The following is a 15,656-nucleotide window of genomic DNA, read 5'->3' as shown; positions in this document are numbered from 1 at the left end:
ATATATATATATATGTTTTTATATATTGTACTGTGCCTATGTTCCACTACCAGCAGTTATAATGCTGGGTCTCTAGGCTAAGCCACAGCTGAAGCCAAAGGCTAGTATGTGGTATTGTTGAGCCGTGTAAGTTGTGTGTTTGGCTGCTGTTCTGTGGAGAAAATACCCAAGGTGTGAGAGTTTCTACCTTGCAGAGGTCCATGTTTACTGTAGTTTATTGAGAAGTGTATTGAGCACGTTGTCATATGTCACATAAATACTGTGGTGGTGTTTTCTGAACTAATTCATTTATAAAATAAATTTCAAACAAGTGTCTTCCAGTCTGACTGGTTTATAGTTAAGGAGGCATTTTGGCAGATGTTAACAACTGATAAATCTTAAATATTGGTGAATGAGATCTGAAGTGGTGCCTTGGTCTGAAGTTCTTAAAAATCTTTACATGGCTTAGAAGGACACAAGGGCTTGGTAGTTGAGTATGTATAGGTGAGCATAAAAAGAGTTTGATATTTTGACATTCTACGTCTGGTCTCTTTCAATAACAGTTTTCATTAAGAATTTTGATACAGCCTAGAATGCATTCTCCTATCTTTGAGAAGTTTGGTACTAAATGGCAATAGCTTCCTTCCATGCTTCCATTCCACATCTGTTTCTCTGATTTCTCATGTTTGGTTCTTTCTCTGTTGCTATGTAATTTCTGCCTGTACTTGAGAAGAAAGGGGATGTGGATTACTGAAACTTGCTAGGGTAAATGTGGTATTTTGTTTTACTTTTTAAGCCATTGTTTTCAGTCAACCTGTTACATCAACCTCCCATCCTTATTTTGTAATCACATTTAACGATCACTTGTGAGGAATAAATTAGATGATGTTTTGCATGTTAACAGCATGGTGTTGTGATGAATATCTCCTTAAGTCCTGTTTTAATGAAGAGTAAGTAAAATACTTTAGCAAGTGTGCTTTAAAAGTGGAGTTTGTTTTTAACTCAGTTTTAGTTAGACAATACAATGAGAAACAAATTTGCAAGGCTTTTTCTTTCTTTGCTGTAATGACACATTAAAAATATTTTTCTTGCTTGGCATAAACTGGAGTAAGAGGACTGTCAGGTTTCTGTATTTTTAGGAATATGTAATAGGCACACAAAAGTATGTATTGCTTTTATAGGATTTGTAGCTGAGCAATTCCTAAATAATACGGCTACGCAGCTGACGTACCATGGGCTGTGCGAGTTGACTTCAGCTGTCCAGGAAGGAGAGCTCTGCGTGTTCTTCAGGAACAACCATTTTAGCACCATGACCAAATATAAGGTATATTCCACATTCTTATTGGTTTTTGTATTTTATGGTTTATGTTCACATTTTAAAGCGAAGTTTTTTTTTCCTTGTCGTGAAATACAAGTAAATTCCAATTTGTTATTATTGTAAGTATGGGTTGTGGTGAACAACTGGTGATGAACAACTGGTTGTGGTAGCAAATACCACTTACGTTTTATTGATTAGCGTGTCAGAGTCTACAATCATTTTAAACCTTACTGTAGGTCTCCCTTAATGTTCAGCTTCTTCCCTGTTTTAACTCCCTTTGTAATTGTGTGGAATGATGTAAATTTCTTATGTGGTTTGAATTTATTTGCATTATGTAATTGGCAAGGATAAAATTAATGGATTTGTTTAATTTCTTGTTTCTGAAGACAAAAAATTTTGTTTCCTGTTTGGACCGGAAGGTGGATAGCTCTATAGGTACCCTAGTGTTCAAAATACCAAATATCTGGAGAAGTTCAGATGAACTGTGGTATTGGTTCCCTTAGTTAGGAATGCAATTAAATCTGAAACAGGACCAACGCAAAATGGTGTGAATTGTGAAAGGAGTATTGCAGAGTGCTGAAAGCAGGTGGCTGCGTGGTGCATGTTTCTCACACTCCTTCCATGGGCCAGAAAATCTACCTGGGCAAATTACCATGGGCAAATTCTTAATGGCTTTGTTCTGACCGAACTTTGTTGTAAAGTGGTAGTTTATTTCTCTGTATCACTCATACGAGTGTTAGGCAGAAAAGGCCTCGGTCGAATTGCTTCCTAAGGTTTAATCAATCTCTTCTCACTGAACAACTCAAATATTCTGAGGTAGAATTTGTTAGGTTTACAGTACCAAATAACGTGTAGGTTGGACATTCCTCTCGAACATAAATATAATTAGTTCTTACCTTTTTTATAGAACTGTTGAAATTACTTAGTAACAGTTAATTGAAATATAAAATTAATTCCATGATGTTTGCACTTGTATGTAATGCTAATAACTGGAGGGAAAAAATGTTTTAGAGACCACTTTTTTAAACTACCTATTATTTTGTAACATCACATATCTCATATGTGAAGTGTACTTTTCCATTTGTCAGTACAGGCCCTTTTTTTTCTCCCCCATCTGTTAACCTTGACTGTCATATTCTTATCCTTAGCATTTTGAATAATTATTTTATTCAGAGCTTTAGCTCGGTTTATGTCTGATGAAGAATGGATTAACTCCACAAGGAGGTAACACAGTTGGTTTGCTAATAACTGCTTAGAGTGTGTCTGTGGTTTGAGGCAGTTGTATTTTTAAAGTAATAAGACTGGGAAAATTATCTTTCTTCTCTTCCTTCCCCGCCACCCCATTTGAAGAATGCTTGAGGCATTGTTGTATTGCTTCTCTTTATTTTCTAAATCTACTTTTTGGAATAGTTGCTAGTAGTTTTATTATGTGAGGCCATATGTCATTTCTGTATTTGCTTTCTTGATGGAAAAAATGACAGGATTTGTGTTTTTTTTTTTCATAAGAGGAAAAGACTAAATAGAAGTAGAAATGTAAATAGAAGTACAGGTGTACTTTATGGCTCTAGATAGACGTAGAAGTGCAGGAAAGTTTTTTCTAATTTGGAGAATATTCCGGATAAATTATTTTAATCTTGGAAATTGTAACGCTTCACTGCTGTGCTGTAATTGCAAACTTAAAATATTAAAGTATTGTTTATATTAAGTAAGGTCAGTGGATCACTTCAATCTTGTGAATTATGAGTACAGAGTTTTCTGTAGAGGATGGACTGCTCGTCTTCTGCTGCACCCAGTATGTAGACAAAGGTCAAAATTTGGCTGTAGTTAGTACTTCATCACCTTCATACTTGTAACTGCTTACTTCTGTTGAGATATTTTTACTTAAAGAAGTAAAATATGACAGTTCATGCGCTCTGTTCTTAAGTAATATTGTTAATACAGAACAGCTTAAGACAATGAGTAGAAGTTTGTCTGAACTTTAACTGTAAAAACTAAACCCAAGTCCTACAAAGTACAGTTGTTTGAAGATGAGTGTTATTTTTTAGTTCTACAATTTAGCATCTTAGAAGCAGTAAAGTCATTGGTTTTGTCTTGTCCTTTCTGAGAAATTTTAGGCCTCTGAAATTAGAAATTTCGTAATATGGGTCAGAAGTGTTTCATAATCGTTATTATGACCTCACTTGCAGTCAGTGTTCAATTTTCCTTCTGTATCTGTTGCACTGTATGTTACTGCATATCAGATATCAGGAAACTATTAAGAAAGACAAGTTCTTCATTAATCTACTTTTTAAAAGTTAGCAGTATCCTTTGCTTTGTTTTGTAGTTATTTGCAGTAGCTATATTGAGTATGTGTTCTTGATTTAACTAGGAAGTCAGAAACAGACTTGGGCTTTTAGCCAAGATTAGCTATCTGAAGACTTTGGATCATAGGATGCTCATGAGTGCTAGGTGCAGTGTTCTCTGGGCTGAGATTTATCTTTATCTATTTTTCTTTACACTTTGCTTTTAGTAGATTGATAGCTCTGCAAGTTTTAATGGGGTTTCTTTTGTTTCAGTTTCTGGCATTTTCAACAGTAGCTGGGTAAAGGTGAGAAGTCCATTAATCAGGAAAAGAGAAAATGCAACATGCCAGAAAAGACAAAGGAGTAAAACTTCTGAGAACAAATCAGTTTAATTCTGATTTGTGTTGTTATCACATAGATGATAATGACAGCGATTGAGAAATTTGTATTCTATCTGGGGCTGCGTTCAGTACATTTTTTTTTTCAGTTGCATTAGTGTTCTCCACATCTGATCTAGTGAGCTTGCTTTAGAGGTAATTGATGTTTTCTGTCTTACATTTATTATCACTGAGTGCATATTGTAAGGTAATTCCCTAATAAGGAATTATTTTGTGGATGTTTTAATGCAGAAATGGGAGAGTTGGAAACTGCTGACATCCCTAGCTTGTATAATCTGAACATCTATGTTCAGTACAAAGAGTTTATGGCATTTATTGTTCTGTGATGCGTTGTCAATTTAAGAACAGATTTACTAATGCTGGCAATACTTTACCCAGTAATTCTGAGTTTAGAGTGGCATTGCGGTGTCAGATCAAAGATCTTCATCTTATTCTTGGATTACTTATTTTGGAGAGCTGTGTTACTGAAATGACTTAGGGGAAATATGAAGAAACATCCCAGTGCTCTCAATTCCTGCCTTTATTATTATTATTATATATATTTTATGTTACAAGATACTGGATATTGGCAAGAACTGCTTGGAGCTACAGGACATACTAGTGCCCAACTAGTATGGTTGTTAGGCCAGCTAATACACATTGTTTTATAATCTCCTTATTTTTCATCCAGTGTTCCTATCAGCAGCAACATTTTTGCATGTGTAGTGAAGGAATTCATCGCATGTAAGGAAGGGGAAGGGAGTGACTCCTTGCTGCCTGGCTTTCCTTTTAATTTTTTTATTTTATTTTATTTTTTTCCAGCTACTAAGCTAACAGTAGCAGCATGGGTTCCAAATCCGTTTTTTTTTCTTATTACTGTGAAGTACTTCTTACAACATCAGAAATAAAGTTGCTGTTACTAACATAAAGCAACATTCGGAATGATTCTGAATGCCTGGTGTAGATGGGTGTAGTGTCAGTGTTGTTACGTACTGTAGGCAAAAGCTCATTAATGCTCTGCTTTTCAGTCTGTACAGTGCGATTCTCTGCTAGATATGGGGATAAAGACAGTAATTTGGGCTCTCAGGTAGGCAACAGGAGGTGACTAGTTGTATTAGAATGCTTTTTAAAAGATCTGTTGTGTTAAGAAGAATACTTGACTTGCAGACAAGAAGAGAAGCAAAATAGAATGGTTATCTAGTTTGGTCTGTTACTGAATTCAAAAACATTTGTTAGTGTTTTGAAATATTCCTGTTCAGTGTGATATATATAGACAGCTCTAAAATGTTCACCTGCAGGCAGATAATTACTGAGTGGTTTTTACTTACCTTTCTTTTCATTCCTTATTCAGGGAGTAAGTGCTAAATGGAAAGAACTCATTTAACAATAATTCCTTTTTTTTTTTTTTTTTTCTTTTTTTTAATTTTGGAAGTTAATGTGAATAATTTTGAAGAAATAATCTTCCTCCAAGGCTTCAATTCTCTTAAAAAGCTGCTGAGGTGACATTACAGTGTAACTGAAGATTCACTGAATGCATTTTAGAACACAGTGTTAGTCCATTTCTTCAGCTTTAGTTTATTTATTATAGTGTTGGATAATTATAATTTTACTTTTCCAAAAAGTGAATAAAAATTGCATAATGCAATATGAAATTGTCATCCTTAATTTGGAAAGGTTTTGGTATTGAGATGATGTCAATAGGAAGATTTGGCATATTTTTTAAAGTTTGTTTCATATAAAATGAAAGCAGATGTGTTTGCTGTCAAAGTATGGTGGATGTTTGTTAATGGCACTTCAGTTATCACATACTTAATCCCTTTTGCTGTTTGTCCATTTCCCAAGTGATCACTTAACCTACTTCCTATCAATTTAATTGCATATTAATAGTCTTAGCTCTTGTGATTATACAGTAATCACTTTCAACAATTAAAGATGTGATTTTTTTTGCCTTTGCTTTTCATTGCACAGATAATAAATACATCAAATGATAATTCCCTAGATCAAGAAAAAACAGGACTGTAAAGAGGGAATCAGTTTGGTAAGAATATCTTAGTTCAGTTGGAACTCTTCTCCCACTGATGTGACTATTATACAATCTGTCTGTTTTCTTTACTGAAAAGTGACAAGAAGTTTGCCTGTTTGGATTGTCAAGTATGTATGTTGCAGTGATGCTCTCTAGGTTTATAAATGTTGGATTTCTGTTTCAGAACTCAAGGTGGGCTTCTGTTGAAGTACTAGATGTATTTTCATGCCAATAACTTCACTTTTTCCCTGTGAAAAAGGCATGAGTTTGGGATGCTAGGGGCAATACAGCTTTTTCAAAACAGGTTTTAACATTCTGTCCCTTTCATGGTAAGTGTTCAGATTTTATTCTGAGTAACCATTCTTTTTTACGCAGTTTGAATCAATTGGTGTTTATTACAAAAAAAAAAAAGAGAAAGAAAGTAACAGTTACAATATTCAGATAGATCATTCTCAAAAAGAAAAAATCCAACCCATGCATACAGATGAACATAAAACATCTTTGTAAAAATCAAAGGTTCTGATCCAGAAGTCCGAGAGAACACTTACGTAGCCCATAAGGATAGCGCCCAAAATGCTTGTCATGCCTGTATGAAGCTAATGCACTTTGGCTTTCGTTTTCAGCTTTCTAAACCACTGAAAACATGGTAATTGGCCTCAGAGGCAGTTTAAAAGCATTCATCTCAATCACTTTTTTAGATCATGAAATTAACCTAGAAAATGATGTTTCACAACAACCAGTGACACCTGCAGCCTACATATGTAAGCCTTTCAAATACCTTTTTTCTTTTTTTTTTGTGCACACCAGAAGATTGATAGAGACATACAGGAGTGTAATCTTTTTATCCTTGGCTTTATTTAAGCCTTTTACATGTGAAACTATAAAATCTGGGCATTGGTCTACAATACGTGGGTCTCGATTCTTAGGTTAGATAGTTTAATTGTCAGTAATGTTAGTGTAGGCAAAGCTTACCTGAACAGTTATGCATTTGAGACTTTCTTTTATTTCTTGTTGACAGTGGTTGTTAGTACAGACTAACCTCCTTGGGGACAGTATTAGTCCATAAGATTGTTTATAAACAATCACCTGTGATTTAGGTGAAAAAAACACCTAAAAGTAATAATACTTTAGAGGTAAGCAATTAAATACATTTCTACCTTCATAAAACTCTTAGTTCATAAACCATATTGTTTTCTTGGCATGGTGTACTTGACAAGCATACTTGAGTATGTTCACAAGCTGAATTGAATGACCTCAGAGTGCAGATCATTCTGTGTTGATTTTACAGGCTAGAAAACAAATAATCAGGACCATGATCTATTAGGTAGGAAACATTGTTTTGTACCTTTGTTTGTTTGTTTGTTTGAGACTCTTTCCTAACTTTTAAGTTCATTGTAAATGCTTCTAGCTAATGATTCTTATTGATCCTCTGACTGTGCTCCCTTTTTCTCTTTTCCTCCTTGTATTTATATTGAGTAGAGCTCAGAAAAGCACAGAAATCTTGTTCAGTGAACAAATGTAGTGTAAAACAATTGGACACAGAAACTTGGTGTTGTTGGTTGCATGAAACTTGGTGGTGTTATGTTGGTTGCATGTTCCTGTCTTGTAGCCATTTTATTCTCTATGCATTTCCCAAGGCTAAGGAAGAGCTATGCAGTCAGACTGATCTCATCCATCATCTAGTAAGTGCTGGAAAATGGTGACTGGTTCCTGGCACCGTGCATGTCCGTACGTAGCACAGCTGAAATGTACAGGCAGTGTAACAGTCTATGACTAAACATATTTTCCTGCATCACAGATGCCCTCAGTGGACTTGCTGATGAAGCATTTGGGATTGGGAAGGAAACGCACATGGCATTAAAACAGTGCCTGTAGCAAGTCTGTAGATATGCTTATTATGAATAGAAAGAGCACAAAAATCAAGTTCTGGGAAGACTGATTTTCTTTAGAAACAAGTGGCTGTATTGCAGCTAGTGCACAAAGAACTGACTTATTTCTTGTATAAAACTGGAAGTTCTCCAGTTGTCATCAGAAGTGATGTGAATGTGAGCAGTAACAGGGCCAGCCTTGGGAAGCTGGATTTTTTTTTTTTTTCAATGTCGTTAAAAATGATCCTAATATGAAGTACAGATCAAAAATGGGGAAGGAGTTGATCTCTGATCTGTGCTTTCCATTGCTTTCATTCAGATGACGGGATGAGGTATTCTGTCTCCTCACAAGTATGAGGGAGTCTGTGTGTTGGTGGACATCCTTTTGGTAGTGTGAAGCAGCATGTTTTTGAATAATGCAGTTAGTATTGGAATTGTAATGGTTTTGTTCTTAGGTAACATGGTGATATGTAATAAGCTGATTGGCTTTCATTGGAGAGCTGTGTGAAATCTTTAATTTTTTTCAATTTATTCCTAAGATATAATAGTTTTTAAATCAGTGTTCAGTTTGAGTTTTGCAGCTGAGCAAGACTTAGAAGGTAAGGCTATTAAAATTTGTTTCAGATTCAAGTCGTTTTCTATTCAAAGCTTCAAGGTATTTTTAAATAATGTAGTAGATTTTAATTCCATGAAGGCAACAATACATTTTTATATTAGTTTTTGAAAAATTCAGCTTTCATGATCTCCCAACTCCTTATTTTAAGTCTTAACATTTTCCAATTTCAGTATGATTAAAAAACAGTTTATGAACTGTTTAAACATTCATTCAAAGTATATGGTGTTTTAAAGGAAAAGTTGATCTATTTTTTTCTTCTGTTTTTGTTAGAATCAATTTACTGATAAAAATAAACATTAAAGACTCAAATACACTTACCTTAGATTCTGTCATCTTTATTTTCTTACTTTTATGCACTTCATACATTGAATGCTGTGAAATAGGTGTTCTGTGCAAACTGGAAGTGGTGTGAAATAGTTTTCTTCAATTTCTTTGGGTGATGTTAAACATCAGGAAGCAAATTTGTGTTGGCTTCAAAGGGAAAGATGATTTAATGGATCGTGCTGTGTGATCAGAATTGCTACTGACAGGTTTATCTGTAAGCCTACCTGTGCTTTCCAAAACTTTAGAATATCCATGTATGCTCATGTATCTATATATGCTATATCATATAGTATTCCAAAACTTGAACATATCTCATAGTGCCCTTTGTGGTGGTTTTTTTTGTTTAATCTGCTCTGTCGGGCCTTCTGTGTAAGCATGTCTTGTGGTATTAGGTAATAATACTAAAACAGATGCTGTGGGGGGGGTTCAAACCATGTGTTTGTTGTGTAGCACTCTTCAGCTACAGAAGAGATGGCTGTAAGCTTGAAGAGTCTTACTGGGGCTGGAGATGTTTATCTCAGATCCAGTTTTTCTTGTGTCCTGGCAGAACTCAGTGGGATAGTTCTGTTCTCGTTGAACAGAGGTGGTGATTTCATTTTTCACCTTTCTTGCTTCAGTACGTTTTTAACACGATCTTTAATCTACTCTGTGTGGTGCTGTAGTACAAACAGCAAACTTACATGCATGTCACAATAAAGTGTTTTGTTTTTTGCTTTTTTTTTTTTTTTTTTTTACAGCTAGAATACTGCAATTAGCTGTATTTACTTGAATATTTTAGGTAATGTTAATGGAAACTTTGATCTTCATGTGTGCTGTATACTCAGTAATAACAATCTTGCATTGACATGTAGCTTTAGAAGCATTAGGATTAGATTCAAATCCAACTAAATTGAATTTTAACTTGTTTTTTTTTTTTTCATGCTGCTTTGCTGTCCCTCAAACATGCCACAATATCTCAAAATGTGCTTTTGAAATTCCTATCTGATTTCAGAACTCTCCCATTCTTTCAACCTAAGCTTGTATTTCATCCTTCCTCTGCTTCAACTTCTGGATTTGTTAGTATTGCCTCTCACTTCCAGACCAGCCCATTTTATAATTTCAGACTTTGAAACTAATAGAGAAATTTCACTTTGTGGAACTGTGAAAAGGATAAAATCCAACAAAAGCAGTTGTTGATGACAAATGATAGCAAGAATTGTTTTTTTTCCCCCAATTGAACTATACCCCAGCTTGCATTTAAGAAAGCAAAACAAAAATCATCATAAGACACGATCAGATTTTGAGATAAAGCCACTTTGAGCCAATGCCTCTTGGATTATTTGGAAAGATCACCTTTGTCTCCAGATCTCGCCTTTCAAATTTAACTTGATTTGTCCTGGGACAATCAACATTGTCAATCTCAAGTCCTATTTCTCAGATGTGTTTCCAAGGAGTTGACAAGGGTTATGTTTGCTTCTTTACATTAAATTTCAATATTCAGTATAAATTAATGTAATAGCGGAAAAAAATGTAAGATATGTAATACAGAAATTAAATATGGTTGCTATTTTAGCAATGAATACTAGTATCTAGTCTCTTAATGCTATATATGGAGCCATTTAAATTTATATTTCACTGAAAAAAATCAAAATTAATGTTCTACTGGAATGAAACAGTTATAATTAGCAAAAATTATTAGCTGATTTATCACACTGAAAAGTCATTTCTGTAGGTTTACACGTTTTCCCATCTTTCTGCGTAGGGTCAACTTTACCTGCTGGTAACAGACCAAGGTTTTCTTACAGAAGAGAAAGTTGTCTGGGAGAGCTTGCACAATGTGGATGGTGATGGAAATTTCTGTGACTCCGAGTTCCACCTACGGCCTCCTTCAGACCCTGAAACTGTCTACAGAGGGCAGCAGGATCAAATAGATCAAGTACTGGATTTGTGCCTCTCTACTGTATTTTTCTGTTTTCTTGTGATTATACATAGTAAATACCACGTATTTCTAGCCATACATGTTATGAACCTATGAACTAGAAAAGAATGCCTTATACACCCACAGTGAGGTTCTCAAAAGTGCTGCTTTGTAGTACTCTCGTGACTTCAGGGGAGAGGAGGACTGGATACCATGAATAGTTTGGAAAACCTGCTTTTAATCTTTGAGAATCCCTTTCTTCAAACAACTTTGAGTAGAAATTTCACATCTGCCTTAAGTATGGAAACAGGAGAAGTATTGAAACTATAAGCCTGTCTAATAAATTCATTTGAGTACGTTGTCATAAGTGAACTTTGTGTTGTGATGCCTGCTTTGCTGAATGTAGGTCAGAGCTATAGCAGGTTGCACATGGTGATCATTGTTTGTTTTTAACAAGCAGTAGTTTGTGGAAGTCCTGTCTGAGACGAGACCTATTTGTGCTAACACATAAATGCATAGCAAGAGCACTTGTAAATCTTATATTCTAAATAAGGAAAATGAATTCATAATCCCTGTTATTTTTATCAAATACTTTAAAATGGATGTGAATAAGCAAATGCTTTTGAAAAGACTCCAACACTGTACATCTTTTTGTGGAATAAATCTAGTAGAGGTAACAGGGCTGGTAGTATCTTGAGTAGTCAGTGCTGTCTGTCTGTTTGAACATACCAAAAAGATTTTTGATTATTTTCTTCTTGGTTTAGGAATCAGTGTTTCTTATTGATTCTCACTCAACACTGTTCAGTCCAATGGGGACAGATGATGTATTGATCACAAATCACAGAGTTCTAATCTGTAATTTGCTCTATCTGTGACAGCATTCAAATCGCTACTTCTACCTAGAACTAGCATGAGCTAAACACTGTCCTTTTACTGTGGTCAAGGTAAAAGAATTTAAACCTGAAAGCAGTTGTGGTTTTTGTTTTTTTTTTCAGACATAGGAACACTGAGGGGAAAATTGTAAAGTAACTGTATTTATTCTTCCTTCCCCCTCCCCCAGCATTTCTGCAGTTCAGATTACAAGCAGGTTCTGAAACAGAACTTCATTTGTAGATGGCTAGGGTAAAGGGAACGGTACTGTATGGCTGCCCTTGTTGAAAAATTTACTTGACATGACTTGGCTCTTTTCTATATGAAAAAGCATTAATATACAGATTTACTGTTTAGGATTATCTGATGGCTTTGTCTCTACAACAAGAGCAGCAAAATCAAGAGATTAACTGGGAACAGATACCAGAAGGAATCAGCGATCTAGAGCTAGCAAAGAAGCTCCAAGAAGAGGAGGATAGGCGAGCTTCTCAGTACTATCAGGAACAAGAGCAAGCAGCTGCTCAGGTCCAGGTAAGGAAGCATTATCACAGAATATGACCACTAGTTATAATGAGTATTAACTTCATACTTATATAGACACATCTGCATTGTCAGTGTCTCAGATGATTAGGACTGATGCTGTTCACGTTATATGCAGTATTTGTTAAGAGCCCTTTAGAACTTAAGACCATGCACACAGATATGGCAGTTGCTGCTAATTAAATTCTTCATTTCTAACCTAAATCAAAGTTGCATTTATGCAGTTTAAGTTAAAATGATGGGATGCGTTACTACTTTAGGTTACAAAGATTGTATTAAAAATACACAATTTATAAAACAGTATTCAAGCAGAAGCTTTTCAATGATAGTTTTCATTTTGTCTTGTGGAAGGTTGTGGTTTTACTATTTTTAGTCTGTGACACCTTGTGAATTTATTCTGTCCTGTTTCAAAATAGGAAATTAACGGTTGCTAGTAGTATGGCTTCCCAGCCCCCCTCTCCATGAGCAGCTCCATTCAGAATGCTTGGAAAATGTCATTCACAAGCGTATAAGTTGTCATATAACTGAACTTCAATGCAAGAGACAGTATTAAAGTTGTTCTGGAATCAGGGATTTCTTAACTAATTGAGACTTTCTAAACACACACACTCTTGTATCAAAATATATGCATTACGGATTTGTATATAGAAGCAATCTGAAGAATCTTTGGATGGCCTGTGCCAATTCAGAACCCTCTGTTGCCACTAATTATTAAACACACAACGAGAATTTCTGACAGTTAAAAGATCTGTTATTTCTGCTATATTAAGCTTATTGCTTTAATATCAGTAGTAGCAGTAGTTGCTCCTAAGATGTGAACGGGGTCCAAGGAGAGATTCACTTCTGCTGATTGCAGACTGGCAGAAAAAATCTCCTTAACAGGATGTAGTGGCATTTGCAGCTGTGAGTGGATAGTAGCTAAATTAAATGAAGTAGCAAAACTTCTGCTGTGTTTTGTTGTATACCACCCATCAACTTCTGCAGTCCTTTCTGGAAATGGGCTATAAAAAAACCTCTGCATTAATACATTTAGTCATCAGTCAGCATTTTGACTCCACAACTTCTCAAATGTAGATTATGTTTTTATAAATGAAATGGGGAAAATTTTCCAGTATAGTAAATATTCAAGTGCCATAAAATGTTTGATTCTAAATTGTATTATTAGAAGAACTGATCTGAATATATAAGCACAATAGAAGAGACACACAGGACTTTAAATGTATTTTCAATTGATTTTGTTTTTCAGAAATAAGCTTCCATGAGGGCTTTGTAGAATTCATACTGAAAGACCTTCTTTCTGTGTTCTGCTGTTTGCGTTTTAGTTAAATTCAAGTTCATGGAAGTGTAATACTTGAAACTGTTCAAACTACAATTACAGCATCGTGTTTTATTCAGAATGCTGTTTGTTTGTTTTCTACATAGCAGGTGCAAGGTGCTCCTTCTCCAGCAAGTGGAAGACAATCTGGGAGCAATGAACGCAAACGTAAGGAGCCTCGAGAGAAAGAGAGAGAAAAAGAGAAGAATAGCTGTGTTCTCTTGTAACAGTAAATGGATGACAGCATGGAGCCAAGTGCATGTCCTCAGAAGCAAAAACAAGGAGTACAAAGGAAGACAAACCCGTTACATGCCGCCTGTGCCTGATTACCCCACAGATTTTGTTCACGTTTCAGGAGAAGATGGGTGACTTTGTTACAATCATATAGACTTTCTTCAAAGTCATAGTGTATGCTGCTTGAGATGGAATTCCAAATCACAGTTGGATGTGGCTGTGCTTTGAGTTAGTCATAAGAAATACTGCACCTTGTAGCTGAAAACACAAGTTATGGCAAGTTTTGTGTCATAGTGACATCCATTACATATTACATCAGTAAGCTATTTTATCTTCCACTCTAAACAAAGAAGGTAACTGGTTTTGTTTAAGACTCTTTTCTTAAAGTATGTACACTAGCACAACAGAATCTTGTGTTACTTTCATGGTATGAAACTATATCTTAGGCTGGGTATAGTCTTCACGACATCAGCGCCCAAATAACAGATGGGTGTTGCCTCCTCAATGTGTCCAGATATCTTTGCTTCTGGATCTAGTACGTTTGGTTTTTTGAACCCAGATTTATACTGTGTTAGTGCTGTTGTTGCATCTCTTTGCCAGCTTTCTTGCCCCAAGAATACTTGACTTGATCACATACAAAAATTGTTATTAAAAAATGGGGCATTTATTAATGAGCAAGATGAATATTGTTTGTTTTTCTTGCAATTACAAACTGGGTTATGACAACTCAGATGTTATCAGGGTTAAACAAGTAATTTTATAGGTCATTTCTTTTCCTTTAAGTATTTTTTTCCTCTTGTAGGTAAACTGGACCAGATAGGAACTTATTTATTGACCTCTCCATATGATAGGTAAACAGTGAGAGGGCACGAAGGTCCATAATAATCCTTATTCTGTCTAAGAATGCAGAGTTAAAATAACTATCTATCTGCCTTTTTTCCAGAAGTACCTTGAACTTTAACATGGCGTTAACACGTTCACTTGTACAGTTGAGCAAGTGTAATGTAATTAAATACATACTTTGTTTTCTAAATCATATATCCTTACAAAGCACACTTAAGAAGGGTGAGAGAAAAGCTAGGCTAATCTCTTGAGATAGTTTGGGAAGGCGGCCAGGTGTAATATTTTGTTTTAAATAGCTAATTTAGGATTTTTGGAAACCAGGTTTTTCTAATTTATGGGAACCAAACAAAGATGTTGCATCTTCTGGTATCTATAGAATACAGGAATGGGATGCTCACTGAATTTTGAGGGGACCACAACTCCTCTTCCACTTCTGTTAAGTCAGTAACAGTTATCTTCTTGCTGAACCTTTTTGATAAAGTTTGTATTTCACAATTTGTAGATACTTTTGAAAACAGCTGCTTCTCCTGGACAAGCCAATTGCTTGCACGAGTCTGGGACAGCTGAAGTAGCTGGGTGGGATATGACATTCCTGCAGTCAGGGCCTTGGATAATGTCTGTAAGAGAGAGGCTGTCTAAACACAAGTTGACAACAAAAGCTGCTTTAAAACTATTTCAAGCAGAACTGCTGAGATGATCCTAGAATGAAAATTAGATGTGTAAAGGAAGAATGTCTTATTAAATGAAGAGCCAGTTTTTACCACTTTTTTATTCCATGTTTTTTTTTTCTTTTCTGTTTTTCAATTTTGTTATAATTTTTGTTTTATAAAGATGAAGTAACAAATGATAGGTCTCTAATATGTAAATTGTAAATGTAAAAAAAATTCTCTATATTCTCTAGTAAAGTCATGCCCAGAAAAGTCATTTTAACACATAATATATGCAGTTTAGATAAATTTCTACGTCAAAGCAAAGGTTGACCACTTTTTTTCCTTTGCAGCAGCTTAACTTATTCAAACAAACTAGTGTGATGGAGGATCACCAACATAACGACTTGTCTACATTAAGCAAATTACAGAATATTTCAGTAGTGACAGTAATGAAGACTTAAAGGCAGAATGTTGTTTAAAAACATTCTGTTACTAAGATTTTTTTTCCAAATTTGTGTAT

General features: G+C 35.1%; 1 protein-coding gene across 1 annotated transcript in view; it reads left to right on the top strand.

The window, feature by feature from the left end:
* MINDY2 (MINDY lysine 48 deubiquitinase 2) overlaps window positions 1-14,327 on the top strand; it is a 29,499-nt gene extending 15,172 nt beyond the window's left edge. The window contains exons 5-9 of the mRNA XM_042876077.1: window positions 884-929; window positions 1,161-1,303; window positions 10,529-10,702; window positions 11,912-12,085; window positions 13,517-14,327. Of these exons, the coding sequence (XP_042732011.1) occupies window positions 884-929; window positions 1,161-1,303; window positions 10,529-10,702; window positions 11,912-12,085; window positions 13,517-13,636 (657 nt within the window). The 3' untranslated portion in view covers window positions 13,637-14,327. The remainder of the gene's footprint in view (window positions 1-883; window positions 930-1,160; window positions 1,304-10,528; window positions 10,703-11,911; window positions 12,086-13,516) is intronic.
* Window positions 14,328-15,656: the final 1,329 nt, after the last annotated feature.

The sequence above is a fragment of the Lagopus leucura genome, unplaced genomic scaffold (genome assembly GCF_019238085.1).
Source record: "Lagopus leucura isolate 7727_CA_CO unplaced genomic scaffold, USGS_WTPT01 Super-Scaffold_100015, whole genome shotgun sequence".
Lineage (NCBI taxonomy): Eukaryota > Metazoa > Chordata > Aves > Galliformes > Phasianidae > Lagopus > Lagopus leucura.
The sequence above is the reverse complement of the archived record's forward strand: the minus strand, read 5'-3'. Positions and strand labels throughout refer to the sequence as shown.